The sequence below is a fragment of the Scyliorhinus canicula genome, chromosome 9 (genome assembly GCF_902713615.1).
Source record: "Scyliorhinus canicula chromosome 9, sScyCan1.1, whole genome shotgun sequence".
NCBI classification, from domain to species: Eukaryota; Metazoa; Chordata; class Chondrichthyes; order Carcharhiniformes; family Scyliorhinidae; genus Scyliorhinus; species Scyliorhinus canicula.
The window spans coordinates 155507596-155531971 of NC_052154.1; the positions used below are offsets into that span (position 1 = coordinate 155507596).

The following is a 24376-nucleotide window of genomic DNA, read 5'->3' on the forward strand; positions in this document are numbered from 1 at the left end:
TCCCTCAGTACTGCCTCCGCTAACAGTCCAGCATTCCCTCAGTACTGCCTCCGCTAACAGTCCAGCACTCCCTCAGTACTGCCTCCGCTAACAGTCCAGCATTCCCTCAGTACTGCCTCCGCTAACAGTCCAGCACTCCCTCAGTACTGCCTCCGCTAACAGTCCAGCACTCCCTCAGTACTGCCTCCGCTAACAGTCCAGCACTCCCTCAGTACTGCCTCCGCTAACAGTCCAGCACTCCCTCAGTACTGCCTCCGCTAACAGTCCAGCACTCCCTCAGTACTGCCTGTTCTGACAGTGCAGCTCCGTCTCAATACTGCCTCCGCTAACAGTCCAGCACCGCCCGATCCAGCGCCTCGTGCAAATGACACCCAGCCTGCGTGAAACGAATCTGACACTTTCCTTTGCCAGTGTCTGCGGTGGATTCCTCGGTCTTTGCGGGGAGGGATGTTGTAACCTGCCTGAATACTATTGGCTGGGGACTATTGGGTATCCCGTAACTCTTAGGGAGTATGAGCTCCCCCAATGAAGCTTTGAGCTGGATTCTTCACAAAAGCGTTTAAATTGGATATCTTAAATTAATGAATTGAACATTTTAAAATAAACTGCAATCCAAACCTCAGGCAGGCTGATGCAAATTTGGACTTGGTCAAAGTAAAATACACAACCCACAGACAAACTACCAGAACTGGTCTGAACCCGTCGATCACAAATTAGGAGATCATCGATCCTATTGATATGCACAGATTTGTTTTGGTTAGCCCAGACCGAGCCAGACTCTCCGGCTCCGGTTCCCTCCGTGACCTTGTATGGCAACAAGGTATGTGCAACCCACACCACCAGAGATGGACACCTGGGGACTGGCCCCCGGGTGTTCTGTCAAGCAGTCATCAACTAATTCATTGGGTGTTGGGACTCCCTCCCAAAGCCTCATTGGCAGAAAGCCAGAGAAGCTTCTGGAAAGGTGCGAAGGGAGGAGGATAAAAAGTGACATGGGAGGTGCCCGTGACCATCCATGACTGATCAGAGAAGGAAGGAAGCTGCCAGCAAAGTCCACCTTCGTGATGACCGACCAGAAAGACAGAGAATCAAACCCATAGTTCAACCAACGCATCTTTACGGGAAGTGTAAACGAACCTTGGGTACCTCTAGCATTTTGTTTGGGTTAATTAAGGGTTAACTTTATTGTTGTTAAATATAATTGGCTTGATTTTATACTTGTGTTGTCCTTTGTTCTCGGCGTTAGTAGCGATACCTGGGTCAAACCTTTCAGTAAATAAACTGGTCGGAGTATCTGAATTGGACACACACAACAATGGAGAATAATCGGCTGTCATTTTGCTAACTTCCTGCAGCGCACATCCCCACGGTGTGATACAGAACCTCACCTATCCTGCGGTGGCTGACACTCATACTTCCAAGCAGCTCGTAACGCTAGTGGGCAACATTTCACCCAACACCATCTGTGATTGTGCAGAGGTATCGCTTTAATACAGGAGAGTCTGTCACTGGGATTTTGTCGAGGTTATGAAAGATAGCCAAATTCTGCGAATGTGTCACTTCCGTATCAGACATGCTGCACCACCGTTTGGTATGCGCTATCAATAATGTGACAGCTTAAAATAAATTGTTGCCCGAACCATCCATAAACCTTCAGCAAGCTGTGCAAATTTTGCTATCTCGCGAGAGCGCTGAGCGAGGGGTGCAGGAAATCCAGGGAATGGAAATTAATGTCTCAGGACGAGCCCCCTCCCAGGGATTGACCCCTCCCAAGGGGGGTCCCCCCAGACTGGGCGCTGTGCAGGCCCAGTCCGTTGGATGAAGACCGCGTCGTCCCAACGGGATATCCCCCCCAGAATCTGCAGAGGGAGAACAGGGCCGTTGTGGAGCATGTGGTCATAGGCCCTGACGTGAGCGCAGGCCGCAGGGCAGCCAGAGGTCCTGGTGCCGTAGAGGTAGGCGTCTGCCTAGGGCCCACATTTTCATTCTGGATGAACCAGAGAAAGAAGGCTGCGTGCAGCTCAACTGAGTGGTCGCGCCTCGGGTTGTCCCCATCAAAATCGCAATACTGGTGAATGGGCATCTATTGGATATGGAGCTTGATACTGGCACTGGAGTTTCCATTGTAGGAAGGAAAATATTTGACCGCATTTAGAAAGGGGTACAACACTTGGATTTGAGGGACACTGAGTCTTGATTGGCCACTCATTGTGAGCCACTGGACATTGTGGGAACCACCATGGCCCCAGTATTTATCGTCAGCAGTCGGTGCGCCTCCCGCCAATTGTAGTGAAGGGATATAACCCCAGCTTGTTTGGCCGCGATTGGTTGAGCCATCTACACCTTGATTGGCAACAAATCTTCCAAGTGGAATCAGGGGCCTGAGCGAAATACTGGGAAAGTACCCTGAAGTCTTTCAGCCCAGATTGGGGAAAATAAAAGGTGCGAAAAGCCAAAATCCATGTCGACTCAGGTGTGCAACCGAGATATTTCACAGCCAGCCAGGTCCCTTATGCATTGTTACTGAAGGTGGTGACCATACTCAGCTGGCTTGAAGGACTGGGGATCATCTGGCCCGTGCGCTTTGCAGATTGGGCGGCATTGATGGTCCCGGTGTTGAAGCCGGACAAGACGGTCCGGTTAAGAGGGGTCTATAAGCTGACGGTGAATACGGCTTTGTGTTTGGACCACTACCCGATGCCCGGCTTTGGAGACTTTTTGCTAAATTAGCAGGTGGAATCTCAGTTACTAAACTTGATATGAGTCATGGCCTTCCACCGTTACATCACTGTAACATAATTAGGGGCATCACGGTAGCATTGTGGCTAGCACAAATGCTTCACAGCTCCAGGGTCCCAGGTTCGAATCCCGGCTTGGGGCACTGTCTGTGTGGAGTCTGCACACCCTCCCCGTGTGTGCGTGGGTTTCCTCCGGGTGCTCCGGTTTCCTCCCACAGTCCAAAGATGTGCAGGTTAGGTGGATTGGCCGTGATAAAATTGCCCTTAGGGTCCAAATTGCCCTTAGTGTTAGGTGGGGTTACTGGGTTATGGGGATAGGGTGGAGGTATGGGCTTGGGTAGGGTGCTCTTTCCAAGAGCCGGTGCAGACTCGATGGGCCGAATGGCCTCCTTCTGCACTGTAAATTCTATGAACTTCTATCACGGTCAACACGCACTGCGGCCTGTATGAGTACACCAAGTTGCCTTTCGGCATGTCATTGGTCTGTGCCATATTCCAGCAGGAGATGGAGAACATTCTGCGTGGGCTACCATGTGTAACGGTACATTTAGATGACATGCTGGTCACTGAAGCAACCGACCAAGAGCGTTTGGACAACCTGGCGGAGGTTCTTTGCCATTTTTTGGAGTCTGGTGTCTACCTGTGGAAAGTGTGTTTTTCATGCGAAAGAGGTGATGTACTTCGGCTGTTGGGTGGACTGCGAGTGCTGAAACCTGGTCGCCCCGCCCTCCCCACCCTGCCGCAAGTGCCGCAAGTTACTATGTGGACCAAACCAGCAGATCCACTCTGATTCAGTATGCTCTGTGATGTCTGTAAAGCCTGTGATGTCATGTTGACGGACTTGGCAAGCAGCTAACCAGCTCGTTTTAATTCCACGCCTTGGATAGATTCTTTTTTTTTTTTATAAATGTTTTTTATTGAGTTTTCATATTTTATATATGACAAATTACAAATTATTAGAGAGAAAAAAAGAAAACACAAAAATTTAACATGAATATTTACAGGTAAGCATCTTCATAACAACAATTGTGGCCGCCCCCTTTAGCCAGCATACATATTTTACATTCCCCAATATGGCCGAGGCACATGTTTATAGGCATTTATTTATAGTTTGGTTTTGGGCCTTAGCTTGCCATCAAACCCCCATAACGAGCCCGTAACCCCCCCCCCCCCCCCCTACCCCCCCCCCCCGGCTACCTTCCCCCGATTCCCGTCCATTTTCCCCTGATTCTTGGCCACCCGACTATTCTTCCTCTTGTACGTTGGCCACAAACAGGTCCTGGAACAATTGCATGAATGGCTCCCACGTTCTGTGGAAGCCGTCGTCTGACCCTCGGATGGCGAATTTGATTTTCTCCATTTGGAGAGATTCCGAGAGGTCGGACAGCCAGTCTGCAGCTCTGGGCGGTGCTGCTGACCGCCAGCCAAACAGGATTCTACGGCGGGCGATCAGGGAGGCAATGCCTTGGATAGATTCTTGTTTGGGATTGGTGGAGCTTTTCAGAAACTTCTGGAACAGGAGAAGTAAGCCCTATTTTGTCAGTTCTGTGAAAGATACAGGAATGAAACAGCTTTAAGGCTCTCTCTCTAAGGTCTTTCTCTGCCAGACGATTTAAGAGGCTCCCAGTCAGATCTGTGGAAGGCACTCTTATTTAAAAGACTGCAGGCAGTAGTCAGACTTGTGAAGGGAACTACTGGTTTGAAAGGCTGTGGTCAGGTTCTCCCACCAGGCCTGTAACAGTTTAATCTTCTGTCTGAATGGCTATCAGCCCAGTCTGAGAATTCTCTTCACTCAGTCTCAGAATCCCTGCACAGAGACCAGGCAAGCCCGTAGAAAGACAGAGTAAATGTAAAATCTGTTGTAAACTCTCAGGTAGAAAACTCCAGTAATATCTCAGGGAGACTGAGAGTCCATCTCAGTCTGTGAAGGCGATTCCCCAGAGGAAGCCCTACAAACTGGGAGTTCTAATGGATGGTAGTCCTTAAAAGATCCGAAATCACTGATGGTTTGCAACACCTCGCATTCTGAAGAGATCGCTGCCTACAAGAACCTCAATCTTAGCAGCAAAGGTCCTCAAATCTCTCATACCTCTTAATCCCTGCTATTTTTTAACCTTTCCTATCCCCTTCACCATCTGTTTGTTTTGTGTGTGCCTGGGTGGAGGGTGGGGCGGGGTTTTGGGAATAGGTAGATTTTTAGAACATAGAACATAGAAAAATACAGCACAGAACAGGCCCTTCGGCCCACGATGTTGTGCCGAACTTTTGTCCTTGATTAAGAACAAAGTAATCTACACCCCATCATTCTACCGTAATCCATGTACCTATCCAATAGCTGCTTGAAGGTCCCTAACGTTGCCGACTCAACTAGCTCCACAGGCAGTGCATTCCATACCCCCACTACTCTCTGGGTAAAGAACCTACCTCTGGCATCCCCCCTATATCTTCCACCATTCACCTTAAATTTATGTCCCCTTGTAATGGTTTGTTCCATTATATGTTCATCTTTTACTCTTCTTATAAATAAACAGTTTGTTAACATCTTGCTTATAAATCTTGTGCCTGTAACTCATTAGAGAAGTCAAGGATTAAAGATCTCAAGAAAATACAGAAATTATTGGTTAACTCACTTATGTTGGGATTCCGGAATCTGTGGGGCTGGAACTGACCGTGGACCCATAAAGTAAAGACAAATATACACACAGGACGATTATACGCTCATGCAATTAAGATATATCAATTACTAAACACACAGGTTATATATCTACGATGCCTGAACTCTGTTAAGACTTCCCGTGTTCTCCAAAAACATCCAAATTAATTAATCAGCTTTGATTACCACACAAGAGGTTATTCATGAAGCACCACCTTCTCAACCTTGGCCCACGCCTGAGGTGTAGTGATCCTGAGATTAAACCACCACCAGCCAGCTCTCCCCCTCAAAAGGGGAAAGCAGTCTATGGTCATCTGGGACTAGAGCAACAAGAAGACAGGGATGATATTCATCTGGGAACCACCTTTTCCTGGTCCAGCGAAGATATTTTAAAACTGCTGTTACAAAGGTTTTGTGCACTGCCTTGGCTCAAAGATTAAGAAGGTTGTTTGCTGAAAATCTGGCCTTCAGACTTGATGGCTGGAAAGTGGCCTGTCCACTTTCTGAGACTGTAAGATGGTAACTGGCTCCCTTCCTTCTCAGGTTCTGGCCAATTATACCTTTGTTGTTCTTTGATTATGTCTTCTGTTTATTCAGCTGTCAGCCCCCATCAACTTCCTTGAGTATACATTAACTTATGTATATCTCAGGGACTTTCCCAATCATCTATAATCTGTTTCTCCTCCATAAACTGTTGGCACTTGTTCATCAAATCTGCCATTCTAAGCTTGTTTCCCAATTCAGGCCTCTTTCAATGCCGTCTACTGCTGCCTCCAGGCAGGCTCAAGCCATTACGCCAGAAGGACAGGGATAGCCAGAGGTAACTTTGTGTTTAACAATAAGAAAACTCAAGCTTGTGACAAGGAAAAAACTCATCAGGTGCTGTAGTCTATCCCATTTCCATGAACTATTTTAAATTCCAACGAATTAAACTAAATCGACAAACTCAGTGACAAATTAAAACGGAGCACCCTTAGAGGTACTGCCCTAAACAAAAACAAGGGGCAACTGAAACTTAAAAACATTAAATTAAAAGGTGATTAAAGTGGTCGATAAAGCATCCCAGACCCTGTAGTTCCCACCGGGCATGGAAGGCTGTAATGGAGCCAGTGGGCGCGACATTCGTCCTCTCCAGGGATACCCGGCCACAAATGAAGCCGCGAAAGATGGGCAGACAGTCGAGTTGGATCATTCCCTTGATCACCTGCTGCCAGGACCTGGTAACGGCAAGTTTCACCAGCCCCAAGAGCAGGTTCATGAGAAGGTCCTCCTCCTTCCTGCCCCTCTCGCATCGGGTGCTTGTAGATCAGGAACGTGGGGCTGAAGTGCAAACAAAACTTTAATAAAAAGTTTGACTAAAATTTAAAAAGGGGGTGCAGCCTAAAACATTAACATAGATATGGTCCACCGACTCCGCAAGGCTGCAAAAAAGGCAGGCATTTTGGGAGTCCCTCAATCCGTGCAAACGGCAGCTGAATTGGACTGCTGCAAGCAACACCCTCCACCCCAGGTCCCCAAGATTGAGAGGGAGGACTCCTCCCCAGATGGACCTCCAGTGGGGACCTCAACCGCTGGACAGCAACAAGGAATATCCAGGCGACGGGTGAGAGGAAGGAGGTGAAAGGTGTGCAGCAGCAGCCCATACAGAATACCCCTCCGTGCAGTGTGCAAGGGCATGGAGGGCATTTCTGAGAGGCGGCTAGGGTGTGGGCATCTGGCTCCCAAAAGAAGATTCAGGGCTTGGGGCCAATGTGAAATTCCGTCCAAGTATGGACCAGCTCAGACATGGATCCACCCCACACCTGGGCATTCTCAGCACCACAAATGATAGTTGGGTCCGAGCACGAGCGTTATGAGGTCATGGATAGCATCAGCCATCAGCTGGACACCCATCGCTGCCCAAGGTGCCAACTCATCTAGCCCACTCCTCCGCTACCCAGCATGTCCCCAATCCTGGTCACCCCGGCAGCCACAGCCCTCTGCTCCGCCAGCCACCGGCAGTGGTAATGGTGCAGGTGCGGATTCCTCAGTAGCGGCTGCCTGACAACAGCCACTACTCCTGACGGGGGACGAGCATCTATGCGAGACAACCGTGTTTGAGACTTTGAACAGGTCCTGGTAAAAGACGGGCATCGTCCGCAAGGAGTAATGAAGACCCTCAGGGCTATGAAACGGAGCTTCACGTCGTAGTACAGACAATGCACCTGGTGGAAGAAAAATGTCACCAGAGCTTACCATCGTGGAGGTGTCTCAATGTTGAGGTATCACTGCAGGTTCTGAAGGTGGAAAATTGGCACCTGGGTGCGAAGGCACACCAGAGCTTGACCGCCCTACCTAAGCAGGAGATTCAGAACCTCAGCAGCGGCCCAGTGCAGTGTTTCTCCCAGAAGAAGTGTATGAGCATTTTCTGGAGTTTTGTGACAAAGTCAGGGATGGGGTCAAAGTGACCAGCCGGTACAACAACATGGAGGCAATCAGCTGGTTTATGACAAGAACTTGGCCCCTGTAAGACAGCACTCGGAACAGTCCTGCCCAGCGTCTCAAGTGAGCGGTGGCCTTGGCCTCTAACTCCTGCCAGTTAGCCGGCCAGGATTCTTCAGCCGGGCAGGGATAGACTTCCAAGGAGAGGAGGCTGTTCCTGCTCCAGGTGGAAGGCCTGAGCTCCTCTGGGAGGGGGGTCCGTCTGCCACGGACCAACCAGGAGTCTGGAACACTTTGCCCAGTTGATCCTGGCAGAGGGCACAGCAGAGTATACAGCCTGGCATCCTCCACAGGTCAGCAGGATCTGTGAACAATAGGACCACGTCACTGGCATAGGCCTCAGAAACCTGGACAATAAGTAAGCTGTTGGTAGAAAGTGAAGGCCTTTGGATCTGATCCTCAGATAACATAAAAATATGCCGTGGGCAAATGCCGAACCTACCCCGCTACAACATATAGGTGCAGATGGTTCTCTTGCATCAGTGGATATAATTTGGTAAATGTACTGTTTAGGCACACACAGCACGAGGGGCCCAGAAAGTATATGCCATTTTTAAGATATTTTTTCAATTAGGATAGCTTCCCCTCCCAAAAGCGCCACATGGCCCAGATTCGTATTAAAACACGGGTTTACAAGTTAGAGATTTTATAGATTTACAAAGTAGCTATGGTCATTTGGTCCATGACAGTGTTTATATTCCACACAAGTCGCCTCCCACCCCATCCTGTCAGCATATCCAACTACTCCTTTCTCCCTCGTGCGCTTTCCTAGCTTCCCCTTCAATGTATCTAATCCAGAGTTGTATACTCGCTATGGGAACACAACTATTGTAATGCTGAACTGTACAGAGTGTGGCTCATTAAATGGAATAGAACACCTTACCCCCAACAATACATCACCTCAATTACTCCAAACGGTCCACATTCTCACAACTCTCTGGATCAACAAGTTTCACCTGCATTTATTGGCGACCATTTTATATTCAGAACAGGTCGCAACTGTTACAGAAACACAATCTGTATGATAGGGACGAACAGCTTCTTCATGGCTGACCGAGGTAAACACCGGGATGGAACATAATCTTTCCCTTTAGCTCTATGGTTACGTTACCTTCCTGACATTGTAGAAATCACGATGAGGTACACACTTCAGTTCCCGAAGTTCCGCCATTTCATTTAACATCTCGTGCAAGTAGAACTTTGATCCTAAGAAGTTTAGCCTCCGGTGGCAGTACGTCTTCCTGCAAAAGAAGTTTGATTCGATATTGACAGATTTATTCAAATGAAATCCCGCTTTACACAAATTAACCGTTGACCGTAAAAATAATCCTGTCTATCCTACAGTATACTAACACAGAACAATCCACACCGTCTATCGACAGTATACTAACACAGAACAATCCACACTGTCTATTGTACAGTATACTAACACAGAACACTCCACACCGTCTATCTACAGTATACTAACACAGAACAATCCACACTGTCTATCTACAGTATACTAACACAGAACAATCCACACTGTCTATCTACAGTATACTAACACAGAACAATCCACACTGTCTATCTACAGTATACTAACACAGAACAATCCACACTGTCTATCTACAGTATACTAACACAGAACAATCCACACTGTCTATCTACAGTATACTAACACAGAACAATCCACACTGTCTATTGTACAGTATACTAACACAGAACAATCCACACTGTCTATCTACAGTATACTAACACAGAACAATCACACTGTCTATTGTACAGTATACTAACACAGAACAATCCACACTGTCTATCTACAGTATACTAACACAGAACAATCTACACTGTCTATTGTACAGTATACTAACACAGAACAATCCACACTGTCTATCCTACAGTATACTAACACAGAACAATCCACACTGTCTATTGTACAGTATACTAACACAGAACAATCCACACTGTCTATCTACAGTATACTAACACAGAACAATCCACACTGTCTATTGTACAGTATACTAACACAGAACGATCCACACTGTCTATCTACAGTATACTAACACAGAACAATCCACACTGTCTATTGTACAGTATACTAACACAGAACGATCCACACTGTCTATCCTACAGTATACTAACACAGAACAATCCACACTGTCTATTGTACAGTATACTAACACAGAACAATCCACACTGTCTATCCTACAGTATACTAACACAGAACAATCCACACTGTCTATTGTACAGTATACTAACACAGAACGATCCACACTGTCTATCCTACAGTATACTAACACAGAACAATCCACACTGTCTATTGTACAGTATACTAACACAGAACAATCCACACGGTCTATCTACAGTATACTAACACAGAACAAACCACACTGTCTATCTACAGTATACTAACACAGAACAATCCACACTGTCTATTGTACAGTATACTAACACAGAACAATCCACACTGTCTATCTACCGTATACTAACACAGAACAATCCACACTGTCTATCTACAGTATACTAACACAGAACAATCCACACTGTCTATTGTACAGTATACTAACACAGAACAATCCACACTGTCTATCTACAGTATACTAACACAGAACAATCCACACTGTCTATCTACAGTATACTAACACAGAACAATCCACACTGTCTATTGTACAGTACACTAACACAGAACAATCCACACTGTCTATCCTACAGTATACTAACACAGAACAATCCACACTGTCTATTGTACAGTATACTAACACAGAACAATCCACACTGTCTATTGTACAGTATACTAACACAGAACAATCCACCCTGTCTATCTACAGTATACGAACACAGAACAATCCACACTGTCTATCTACAGTATACTAACACAGAACAATCCACACTGTCTATCTACAGTATACTAACACAGAACAATCCACACTGTCTATTGTACAGTATACTAACACAGAACAATCCACACTGTCTATCTACAGTATACTAACACAGAACAATCCACACTGTCTATCTACAGTATACTAACACAGAACAATCCACACTGTCTATCTACAGTATACTAACACAGAACAATCCACACTATCTACAGTATACTAACACAGAACAATCCACACCGTCTATCTACAGTATACTAACACAGAACAATCCACACTGTCTATCTACAGTATACTAACACAGAACAATCCACACTGTCTATTGTACAGTATACTAACACAGAACAATCCACACTGTCTATCCTACAGTATACTAACACAGAACAATCCACACTGTCTATTGTACAGTATACTAACACAGAACGATCCACACTGTCTATCCTACAGTATACTAACACAGAACAATCCACACTGTCTATTGTACAGTATACTAACACAGAACAATCCACACGGTCTATCTACAGTATACTAACACAGAACAAACCACACTGTCTATCTACAGTATACTAACACAGAACAATCCACACTGTCTATTGTACAGTATACTAACACAGAACAATCCACACTGTCTATCTACCGTATACTAACACAGAACAATCCACACTGTCTATCTACAGTATACTAACACAGAACAATCCACACTGTCTATTGTACAGTATACTAACACAGAACAATCCACACTGTCTATCTACAGTATACTAACACAGAACAATCCACACTGTCTATCTACAGTATACTAACACAGAACAATCCACACTGTCTATTGTACAGTACACTAACACAGAACAATCCACACTGTCTATCCTACAGTATACTAACACAGAACAATCCACACTGTCTATTGTACAGTATACTAACACAGAACAATCCACACTGTCTATTGTACAGTATACTAACACAGAACAATCCACCCTGTCTATCTACAGTATACGAACACAGAACAATCCACACTGTCTATCTACAGTATACTAACACAGAACAATCCACACTGTCTATCTACAGTATACTAACACAGAACAATCCACACTGTCTATTGTACAGTATACTAACACAGAACAATCCACACTGTCTATCTACAGTATACTAACACAGAACAATCCACACTGTCTATCTACAGTATACTAACACAGAACAATCCACACTGTCTATCTACAGTATACTAACACAGAACAATCCACACTATCTACAGTATACTAACACAGAACAATCCACACCGTCTATCTACAGTATACTAACACAGAACAATCCACACTGTCTATCTACAGTATACTAACACAGAACAATCCACACTGTCTATCTACAGTATACTAACACAGAACGATCCACACTGTCTATCTACAGTATACTAACACAGAACAATCCACACCGTCTATCTACAGTATACTAACACAGAACAATCCACACTGTCTATCTACAGTATACTAACACAGAACGATCCACACTGTCTATCTACAGTATACTAACACAGAACAATCCACACTGTCTATTGTACAGTATACTAACACAGAACAATCCACACCGTCTATCTACAGTATACTAACACAGAACAATCAACACTGTCTATCTACAGTATACTAACACAGAACAATCCACACCGTCTATCTACAGTATACTAACACAGAACAATCCACACTGTCTATCTACAGTATACTAACACAGAACAATCCACACTGTCTATCTACAGTATACTAACACAGAACAATCACACTGTCTATCTACAGTATACTAACACAGAACAATCCACACCGTCTATCTATAGTATACGAACACAGAACAATCCACACCGTCTATCTATAGTATACGAACACAGAACAATCCACACCGTCTATCTACAGTATACGAACACAGAACAATCCACACTGTCTATTGTACAGTATACTAACTCAGAACGATCCACACTGTCTGTTGTACAGTGTACTAACACAGAACAATCAAAAATGTCTATCTACAGTATACTAACACAGAACAATCCACACTGTCTATCTACAGAATGCTAACACAGAACAATCCAACTGTCCATTCTACAGTATACTAACACAGAACAATCCACACTGTCTATTGTACAGTATACTAACACAGAACAATCCACACTGTCTATTGTACAGTATACTAACACAGAACAATCCACACTGTCTATCTACAGTATACTAACACAGAACAATCCACACTGTCTATCTACAGTATACTAACACAGAACAATCCACACTGTCTATCTACAGTATACTAACACAGAACAATCCACACTGTCTATTGTACAGTATACTAACACAGAACAATCACACTGTCTATCTAGAGTATACTAACACAGAACAATCCACACCGTCTATCTACAGTATACGAACACAGAACAATCCACACAGTCTATCCACAGTATACTAACACAGAACAATCCAACTGTCTATCTATAGTATACTAACACAGAACGATCCACACTGTCTATTGTACAGTCTGCTAACATAGAACAATCCACACTGTCTATTGTACAGTATACCAACACAGAACAATCCACACTGTCTATCTACATTTCTACAGTATACTAACACAGAACAATCCACACTGTCTATTGTACAGTATACTAACACAGAACAATCCACACTGTCTATTGTACAGTATACTAACACAGAACAATCCACACTGTCTATCTACAGTATACTAGCACAGAACAATCCACACCGTCTATCTACAGTATACTAACACAGAACAATCCACACTGTCTATTGTACAGTACACTAACACAGAACAATCCACACTGTCTATTGTACAGTATACTAACACAGAACAATCCAACTGTCAATTCTACAGTATACTAACACAGAACAATCACCCTGTCTATTGTACAGTATACTAACACAGAACAATCCAACTGTCAATTCTACAGTATAGTAACACAGAACAATCACCCTGTCTATTGTACAGTATACTAACACAGAACGATCCACACTGTCTATTGTACAGTATGCTAACACAGAACAATCCACACTGTCTATTGTACAGTATACTAACACAGAACAATCCAACTGTCCATTCTACAGTATACTAACACAGAACAATCACACTGTCTATCTACAGTATACTAACACAGAACAATCCACACTGTCTATCCTACAGTACACTAACACAGAACAATCACCCTGTCTATTGTACAGTATACTAACACAGAACAATCCACACTGTCTGTTGTACAGTATACTAACACAGAACAATCAAAAATGTCTATCTACAGTATACTGACACAGAACAATCACACTGTCTATTGTACAGTATACTAACACAGAACAATCCACACTGTCTATCTACAGTATACTAACACAGAACAATCACACTGTCTATTGTACAGTATACTAACACAGAACAATCCACCCTGTCTGACCTACACGGTACCAAGTCCATATTGTGTCTCTCACCGGCAAATTTCAAAATCCCTAATCAGGAAAGTGACATTTTCAGAATGTTCAAAAAGACGTCATCTCCGATAAAATTATGTTGTTCCAACACTCCCTGTGATCTCCAAAGGGGCAGAACTTACGTAGGCCCATCAGCAATTAATGCGAGGACGTGATTTAGGTCCAGTGTGAAAGTCTGCAGATCCGGGTAAGGAAGACTTTTGGGTTCATCTTGTTCCAGCATCTCCTTATTTTCATAAACAAAGATGATTCCTTCCTTCATTCTGGCCACATATTCCAGATTGTCTGGAGCGTCACTAAGGTCATATGGATCCTCACCATCTCTGGGGGGTGGATGGAAATCTGTTCAATGTGAGTGCACAGCAGTTAGTTGCAACTCCATTAATAGTCTAGCCAATAATAAACATACTTTAATTTCATAAACATCAAGGAGGATTCCCACAAACTGCAGGAACCAGAATTTCTGACCACAACCCAGAGACATCGGCATTACCAGATGCTAAAAATAAGACCAAGTCCATTCTGGTAGTCTGATGCAATGATATTTGAGTTGTTGACCAATCACAGTGCTCAATCTCTGTACGTTAGAGATTGGCACAGACATGGATGTGAGGAAGGCCACCAGTGGTGGACAGCTTTGGATATCATGGGCTGAATTTCATGCTGAGGGCACGAATATGGCCCACTGACATACACGTCAGGGGTAAACCTGCCCAGATGAAAATGAAAACCGCTTATTGTCACGAGTAGGCTTCAATGAAGTTACTGTGAAAAGCCCCTACTCGCCACATTCCGGCGCCTGTCTGGGGAGGCTGGTACGGGAATCGAACCGTGCTGCTGGCCTGCTTGGTCTGCTTTAAAAGCCAGCGATTTAGCCCAGTGAGCTAAACCAGCCCCTACAAATTTGGTTGGCTTGCCCCACAGCCATTTAACGTCTATCAGGCCATTAATTGGTTTGAGGCAAGACCTCCGTCCAAAATCAGGGAAGAAATCTCAGATGGGATTCTCCGTCCCGCCAGCCCCGTTTTCTGGCGTGGTGCGCCCCCACCGGCAGTGGGACTGTCTTTTCACACAGCCGGCCAACGGAGGTTTCCCGTTTTGACCATACTACGCCATCGGGAAACCCGCGGGAGTGGGTGCGCTGCCAGTGAAGCGGAGGATCCCGCCGATGGAGAATCACGCAGCTCGTCTCTTAGATCTGCCAACTAATCAAATGATCAGCACGTCTCTGGCACCAGCAGTGACCACTCCTCCAGCAATCCCAGAGGGAAGTGGGGTGCAATGGAGCTCGGAGTCACACCAGACCCAGGCTGGCAGGCCCGGGCAAGTGTGGGGCGAAGGATCTGGCGTGGCAGGGGTAACGTGGGAGAGAACTACCTTGGGGGAGGCCTGCAAAAGACATAGGATCCACCATCTTTGCCCTGCCACCTGTTTGCCCAGTGAAACATGGCTGTGGGTAAAATCCCAGCAGTGGTGGCGGAAGACCCATAGTTGTCATTAATTGGCTACTTAAGAGCCTCAACTGGTGTATTGAGAGGCCTCCCAATGCCTGCTTGCTGCCGATAAAGTTACAGAGAGGTGGGGGCAGTAATTCTGGCAATGGCACTGCTGGCATTATGCCCGATATTGTAGGCTCCCACATTTGCCATTCTATTCCTGGGCTGGCCATAAATTTCAGCCTTAGAAGTCCACAGTCACCTGTACCTTCCATCCACACTACACTCAAAAGATGTCAGGCGAGATTCTTTGGCCTCACCACAACAAATTTTTCGGCGGCGGTCGGTGGCCCGCCGTAGCCAGTGGCGGGATCTTCCCCCCCCCACTGAATCCATCCCACGACACCGGGAAACCTGCAGTGGGAGTGATCCATCAGAGGAATTGGAGGATCCCATCACCATGAGCCACCAGAGGATCTCGCCATCATGGACGCGGCTTAACGCCCAAAAAACAGAGTCCCGTATTGGGCACAAATAGCGGGGTATTTCTCGGTACCTGTTGCCCTGAGAACAACTCCACCATAAGGAACACCCCGCCACGGTCGCACTTACCTCATTTCCTGCACTGTCAAGCCCAGCGCAGGAAGTGATGGGGCAACATTTTTAAATGCCGCCCCAATCTCTTGTCCCCACTCAGGCTCCCCAACGCCCTTCTTAGGGAGTCCTCGAACCCCTGATCACCCCACCGCCTAAGGGCAAGGAACCCCAGGCTCAATCCCTGGCACAGGCAACTTGGCACCTGCGCACTTTAACACTGCTCCTACCAGACTGGCAGTACCAGGTGGCATTGTCAGGGTGCCTTAGTGGAATGCCAAGGTACTAGGTTGACTGTGCCTAGGTGCCTTGGTGCCAGTAGGAGTGCCAGGGTACCACCCTGCCGAGGGCCCAACCACCCGTGGGCCTCTGATGGCCTGGGAGACCCTCCCCGGGTGTCGGTACGCTACGTTTGTGTGGCCCACTGCTGAACGGCGTCATGGCGAGGTCTCCCAGGCACGAGCCCTCGTGCCCAGGCCTCGGAAGAAACGGGCGCTGACATATTTAAATGAGCCTAATGGCCCAGTGAGGGCGAGATCCAGATTGTGATGTCTCGGGAGGTCTAATAAGATCTCACAAGGCGTTTCAAGCATCGCAAATTTTGTGAAAGGCTTCTTGTCAGATTTAATAGCCTTGTCGCCTCACCATGTTACTGCGCGGCGAGGCTGTTCAATCACGCTCCATGTCTCCAATTACGCATAGATTGAATCCCTAATATTGGGTTATTCCGGTATCCCAATCATCCCCTGCATTCTGCTGACATTAGTCTGACACTCCAGGATGTTCTGATGAACCAAAGACATATTTCCTTTTTGCCAAAGTGTAACCATATCAGACGGAATTGAGAGTTGATACCAGACTTGAAGAGTTCAATTCTCAGGAGGAGCGGCTACATAAACTTAATTTGTATTCCCTCGAGTATTTTTATTCCCTTGTTAAGCAATGTCTTGATTTTAAAACTCACATCCTTGTTTTCAGACCTCTCCATGGCTTCCACCCTCCCCATCTCTATAACCTCCTCTAGTCCCACACCTTATGCTCCCTTTAATTTTTCTTGTAGCGAATGGCTTATTCATTTAAGTGCATGGGCGCTTTAAATTTCTTTACACTGCCACGCACTCTGGTAATTTAATACAGCCACCTTGTGTGTGTGCCTGCATAGGAATATCTGGGTTGCTGTACAGCATAGAGATACCATTGCCCACAACCCTTAGAGATCTCTGGGATATGGAGAAAGGGTGGATAAATGGTCTTGATGGATATGGAGATAAGGGCGGATGAGTGGGAGACACTTAAACTGAACAGACCTGTTTTGTCAGTTGCAAACGGTTCTTTGCATCAAAACCTGCAGAAGTGTGTCATGAATTAAAACTAGCAGCTGATAAATACTAATCCTTTTTACTTGCCATTATTTTATACAGCTTTAAGTTTATTTGTATCAAAGTTACAACTTAAGTTTTATGAAGCCTGATAGTTAATTAACTGATTAACTTTTTTTTTAAATTCATTTTTACACGGTGTGAGCTTCGCTGGCTAGGCCAGCATTTGTTGCCCATCCCTAATTGCCCCTGAGACGGGGGTGGTGGAGCTGCCTTCTTGAATCACTGCAGTCCATGAGGTGCAGGTACGCCCACAATGCTGTTAGGGAGGGAGTTCCAGGATTCTGACCCAGCAACCGTGAAGGAACAGAGAGTCGTGAACACCGCCCAGTCCATCACACAAACCCGCCTCCCATCCATTGACTCTGTCTACACCTCCCACTGCCTTGGGAAAGCGAGCAGCATAATCAAAGACCCCTCCCACTCGTCTTATCCAACTTCTTCCATCGAGCAGGAGATACAGAAGTCTGAGAGCATGCACTAACAGATTCAAATACAGCTTTTCCCCACTGTTACCAGACTCCTAAACGACCCTATTATGGGCTGATCTGATCTCTTCTCTACTGAGTAGTACTACACTCCTGTATGCTTCACCCACTGCCTGTGTCTATGTATTTACCTTGTGTATTTTATGTTTGCCCTATTATATATTTTCTTTTAATGTATGGAATAACCTGTTTGAGGTGCACGCAGAACAATACTTTTCACTGTACCTCGGTACACGTGACAATAAACAAATCCAATCCAATCTAAAGTTAAGTGAGTGACTTGGAGGGGAACTACCAGGTGGTGGTGTTCCCATGCATCTGCTGCCCTTGCCCTTCTAGATGGTAGTGGTCGTGGATTTGGAAGATGCTGCCTCAAGAGCCTTTTGGCAGCATGTTCCGCAGTGGTTAGCACTGGGACTGTGGCGCTGAGAACCCGGGTGCGAATCCAGGCCCTGGGTCACTGTCCGTGTGAAGCTTGCACATTCTCCCCAAGTCTGCATGGGTTTCACCCCCACAATCCAAAGATGTGCAGGTTAGGTGGATTGGCCACGCTAAATTGCCCCTTAATTGGAAAAAAAAATAATTGGGAACTCTTTAAAAAAAATTTAAAAATAAAGAGCCTTTTTGAGTTCCTGCAATGCATCTTGTAGATGGCACACACGACTGCTGCTGTGCATCAGTGGTGGAGGGAGTGAATATTTCTAGATGGGGTGCCAATTAAGCGGGCTGCTTTGTCCTGGATGATGTTGAGCTTTTTGACTGTTGTTGGAGCTGCACTCATCCAGGCAAGTGGGGAGTATTACATCACACTTCTGATTTGTGCCTTGTAGATGGTGGACAGGCTTTGGGAAGTCAGTAGGTGAGTTACTTGCCGCAGGATTCCTAGCCTCTGACCTGGTCTTGCAGCCACAGTGTTTATATGGCTAGTCCAGTTCAGTTTGTGGTCAATGATAACTCCCAGGATGTTGATAGTGGGGGATTCGGTGATGGCGATTATATTGAGTGTCAAGGGGCAATAGTTTGATTCTCTCTTATTGGAGATGGTAATTGTGTGGCGCGAATGTTACTTGCCACTTGTCAGCCCAAGCCTGGATATTGCCCAGGTCTTATTGCATTTGTACATGGACTGCATCAGCGTCTGAGGAGTTGCGAGTGGTGCAACCACAACCATTTTCCTTTGTGACAGGTATGACTGCAACCAGCAGAGTTTTCCCCCTGATTCCCTTTGACTCCAGTTTTGCTAGGTCTCCTTGATACCACACTCAATCAAATTCTGCCTTGATGTCAAGGGCAGTCACTCTCACCTCACCTCTGGAATTCAGCTTTTTTGTCCATGTTTGAACCAAGGCTATAATGAGGTCAGGAGCTGAGTGACCCTAGCGGAACCCAAACTGAATGTCAGTGAGCAAGTTATTGCTAAGTGCCACTTGATAGCACTGTTGATGATCCCTTCCATCACTTTATTGATGATTGAGGGTAGACTGATAGGGCAGTACTTGGCTATGTTGGATTTGTCCTGTTTTTTGTGTACAGGACATACCTGGGCAGTTTTCCACATTGCCAGGTAGATAGAATCATAGAATTTACAGTGCAGAAGGAGGCCATTTGGCCTATCGATTCTGCAACGGCCCTTGGAAAGAGAACCCCACTTAAGCCTACGCCTCCACCCTATGGGGAGAACGTGCAGACTCCGCACAGACAGTGACCCAAGCCGGGAATCGAACCTGGGACCCCGGAGCTGTGAAGCAACTGTGCTAACCACTGTGCTGCCCCTAGATGCCAGTGTTGTAGCTATAGAGGAACAGTTGGCTAGGAGTGCGGCTAATGATGGAGCACAATTTTTCAGTATTGTTGCCGTTATATTGTCAGAGCCCATAGCCATTGAATATCCAGTGCCTTCAGCGGTTTCTGGATGTGATGTGGAGTGAATCAAATTGGTTGAAGACTGGCACCTGTGATGCTGGAGACCTCAGTCAGAGCTCGATTCGGATCATCCACTAGGGATTTCTGGCTGAAGAGGGTTGCAAATGCTTCAGCCTTGGGTTTTGCACTATTGTGCTGGGCTCCTCCATCACTGAGGATGGAATATTTGTGGAGCCTCCTCCCCCAGTGTGTTGTTTAATTGTCCACCACCATTCATGACTGGATGTGGCAGGACTGCAGCAGATTGACACCTCATTTTTCAGTATGGCTGGTGATGCACCTGCCATACCCTCCTGAACACTTCATTGACCCAGGGTTGATATGCTGGGCCATGAGGTTACAGATTGTGGCTAAGTACGATTCTGCTGCTGCTGCTGATGGCCCACAGTGCCTCATGGATGCCCAGTCTTGAGTTGCTAGGTCTGTTCTGAATCTATCCCATTTAGCATTGTGGTAGGACCACACAACATGATGGAGGATATCCTCAATGTGAAGATGGGACTTCACTCCACAAAGACCGTATGGTCGTCACTCCTTCTGATCCTGTCATAGACAGATGCTCCTATGGCAGGCAGGTCAGTAAGGATGAGGTCAAGTATGTGTTTTCCTCCTGCTGCTTCTCTCACCACCTGTCACAGACCCAGTTTAGCAGTCCTTTAGGACATGGCCAGCTCAGTCAGTAGTGGTGCTACCGAGCCACTCTTGATGGTCCTTCACCCAGAGTATATTCTGCGCCCTTGACACCCTCAGTACTTCCTCCAAATGGTATTCAATATGGAGGAGTACTGATTCATTTGCTGACAGTGGACAGCATGTGATAATCAGCAGGAGGTGTCCTTGCCCATGTTAGACCTGAGACTTCATGGGGTCCAGAGTCATTGTTGAGGACTCCCAGGACAACGCCCTCCCGATTGTACACCACTGTGCCACCACCTCTACTGGGTCTGTCCTGTTGGTGGGACACGACATATCCAAGGATGGTGATAGCGGTATCTGGGACATTATCTGTAAGGTGTGATTCCGTGAGTATAACTATGTCACGCTCTTGCTTGACTAGTCTGTGAGACAGCTCTCCCAATTTTGGCGCAGGCCAAAGATGTTAGTAAGGAGGCCTTTGTGAGGTTAACAAGACTGGGTTTGTCATTGTCATTTCCAGTGCCTCAGTCGAAGCCGGGTGGTCCATCCTGTGTCTTTCCTTTTAGGCTTTGCAGCGGTTTTTGATACAACTGAGTGGCTTGCTAGGCCATTTCAGAGGGCAAATAAAAGGTAGCCACATTGCTATGGATCTGGAGTCACCAGGTCCCCAGAGTATTAACCTGTCTAGTGACAATCCCACTTTGCCACCGCCTCCCCCAGCAGAGTCACAGGACTGCTGATGAACTTGTAACTAAATAATAAAACATTTATTAAAAGATTAACTATAATACACGACTTCTTCACTCCAGCTATACTTTTACAGATATACACAGATTTAGAAGGATAACATGTGTTACAAAATATACCTTATACTCCAATAAGTTCTCTGTAAGTACACAGTCTAAGTAAAGCAATAGGCAAACTGTGATCAGGCACACCACACTCTGAAGCCAAGTGACAGATGCTACCCAAAACAAATCTCATCAAATCCTCCTCCTCCGCACCCCCCTCCAGCCCACCCCACAGATGCTTGTCACATTGGGAGCCAACTCGGGCTTTCACACAATAGATGCCAATCTCCTCTCTTGAAGAACGCGCTTTGGAATCTTATCCCAAACAACACTCTCTCTAGGATGTCTTCATCAAGAATCCAGTTCCAGGACTTCACCCTCTCCTTCTGGTATTCCTCAGCCCTGGATTACCATGTGCATTAAAGCTTTCACACATGCCCAGCCACGCCAACAAAACACTACTGCTTTTCAGGCTGTGTTGAAGTGTCACCAACCTTAAGATCACCACGGATGTCTGGCATTTCCCTCACCAATATCTCCAGGTCTGTACCTTTCAGCCCTGTTATTAATTGGGAGCCTTTCTCTGCTCCTTGGCTTAACTCTTTTTGACTTCACTGTCCCCCTGAAACTTTCCTCTGCCCCATTCCCTAGTTTCTGGAACTTTCTGTTCTTTAACTTGGGAATGGTTTTCTGTCCCTGCGCATTGTTTTGCCTGTTCCAACAGTTTCTGTGAAATGTTTCTTGCCTCTGGGTTACCTGGTTCCAATCCAATCAAGGGCTTCTGCTTTTCAGTGTGAGCCTCTGGTTGCTAAGCAACAGCTTAGTTTTTTTTAAAACCCTGTAATTGTTTTTACATCATAATACTTTCATTACAATGCAAGCAATGTTTAAAGTGTAACTAAGCCTTCACGTGCATAGCACATACAAACTCCCCAATACATTGACACTCACTTAAATGGATACAAATTCACACACACACACATACTCACTTACCTGGTAGAACTTCATCCTCTTCTAGCCACAGATCATTTCCAACTGATTGTAGGTACTGTCCTGTTGTTCTGGGAAATAGCTGGTAGGCAAGACGCATGTACTTCTTACGAATGAACAAGGCTTTTATCAGTCCTCTAGCAGCATGTTCATAGTCCTCCACAGTGATCTGGGTCAGACAGTATTGAAACCTATTAGTCTATTCCACTCTTCTTCATTTTTACATCCTCACTGGTCAACAAATCATGACTTGTCTTCTATACCCAACTTCTCCTTTCTCAACACCTCCCCGAATTGTGCAGGTCTTCACCTTTCCGAATCTTCCCAGCCCCACCTGTAAACCGGCCTTTAAACCCAGAGTTTGCATTGTCCAATGATCAGATAGTGTGAGAGAAGGTAGGGTGGTAAGAGATTTGTGTAGAGCAGAAACAGCAGCACAGACTTGCTGTGCTGAAGGTTTGTTTATGCGCTGCAAAACGCCGGTAAGCATTGAAACTGATTTGGTTCACCAATTTCCGTTAGGGAAGGAAACCAATCGCCCTAGCCTGGTCCAAATTTACATGTAACTCCAAACTCACAACAATGTGACTGACTCTTAATAGCCCTCTGAAATGGCCCAGCAAGATACTCAGTTGTGTACAAGGCGGTGACTCGCCTTGCCAGTGATGTTCACATCCCAAGAATTAATACATGAAAAAACTCAATATAATTCTATGTAATTCCAACTTACCTAGTTCCCTTCTTTTCTATTACACTAAGAAATTCTAATCATATTTGCACAGGAAAAGGGCGGCACGGTGGAGCAGTGGTCAACACTGCTGCTTCACGGCGCCGAGGACCCAGGTTCGATTCCGGCCCCGGGTCACTGTCCATGTGGAGTTTGCACATTCTCCCTGTGTCTGTGTGGGGTCACCCCAACAACCCAAAGATGTGCCTGGTCGATGAATTGGCCATGCTAAATTGCCCCTTAATTGGAAAAAAGAAGTTGGGTACTCTAAATAAAAAAAAGATTTCCACAGGAACAATAAGAATTGAACTGTGCACTGTGGTTATTTAACTCAAGCTTAAAACTGCTAAATTGATAGGTGCAAATTTGAAAATAAAATGTAAGTCACAGTCAGCAGGAAGGGATCCTTTAGATTAGCGCTGTGGAATAAACCTTAAACTGTCAGAAAAGAATGCACTAAACACTTTTATAAAAAGTATTTTCAGGATTTTAACAGTGGAGACGGGGAGACAAAGTGTATTTTTATTCATTCATGAGATGTGGGTATTACTGATAAGGCCAGCATTTAATACCACTACCTAATTCCTGTGAGCAGGTGATAGTGAACTGAGTGGCTTGCTAGGGCAGTTAAGAGTCCAACACATTGCTGTGGATCTGGGGTCACATGTAGGCCAGACCAAGTAAGATTGGCAGATTTCCTTCGCTAAGGAACATTAATGAACCAGGTTTGTCCTCATGATAATTCAACAGCTTTGTAGCCACCATTACTGATACTATTTTTTAAGTCCAGATTGATTTAAGGAAGGTGGGAAAAGTCTGGGAGGGGTACAACTCACTCTCTTGGACTGACCCGAAGTTCGATCTAAGGTATGGACAATAAGCAGCTAAAGTAAAATGAAATTAATATCATTAATAAGGGGAAACAGTCTGATAAACCAATCAATTAACAACTTTTTCAATTTGAGGCTTAACTGCTTGGACTAAACAGATGGCTGGGTCTGTGTTATTATAGGATAATACTTCAGCTTCCGTTCTTTTGGTTACTGAGTGAACAGAAATACCTATTTTACCAAGGGGGCAGGGAGAGGTATCTGTTTTTTTTTGTAATTTGCAAGTGTTGCCTGTATCCATCAGTTAATTGTCCCAGAAGATTGAATGATGTTGTGATCAATCCAGTTTGAGATATTAATGTATATTGCGTTTGTTGATTGGAGGGAGGGC

The 24376-nt window shown here is 45.6% G+C and overlaps 1 protein-coding gene across 4 annotated transcripts in view; it reads right to left on the minus strand.

Annotated features, from left to right (window-relative positions):
- LOC119971815 (AMP deaminase 3-like) overlaps nt 1–24376 on the minus strand; it is an 80169-nt gene that overhangs the window by 37812 nt on the left and 17981 nt on the right. For all 4 annotated transcript variants that reach the window (XM_038807993.1, XM_038807990.1, XM_038807992.1 and 1 more), the window contains exons 4-6: nt 22432–22597; nt 14314–14533; nt 8984–9113 (exon numbers count right to left, since the gene is read on the minus strand). In XM_038807993.1, coding sequence (XP_038663921.1) covers nt 8984–9113; nt 14314–14533; nt 22432–22597 — 516 coding nt within the window. The remainder of the gene's footprint in view (nt 1–8983; nt 9114–14313; nt 14534–22431; nt 22598–24376) is intronic.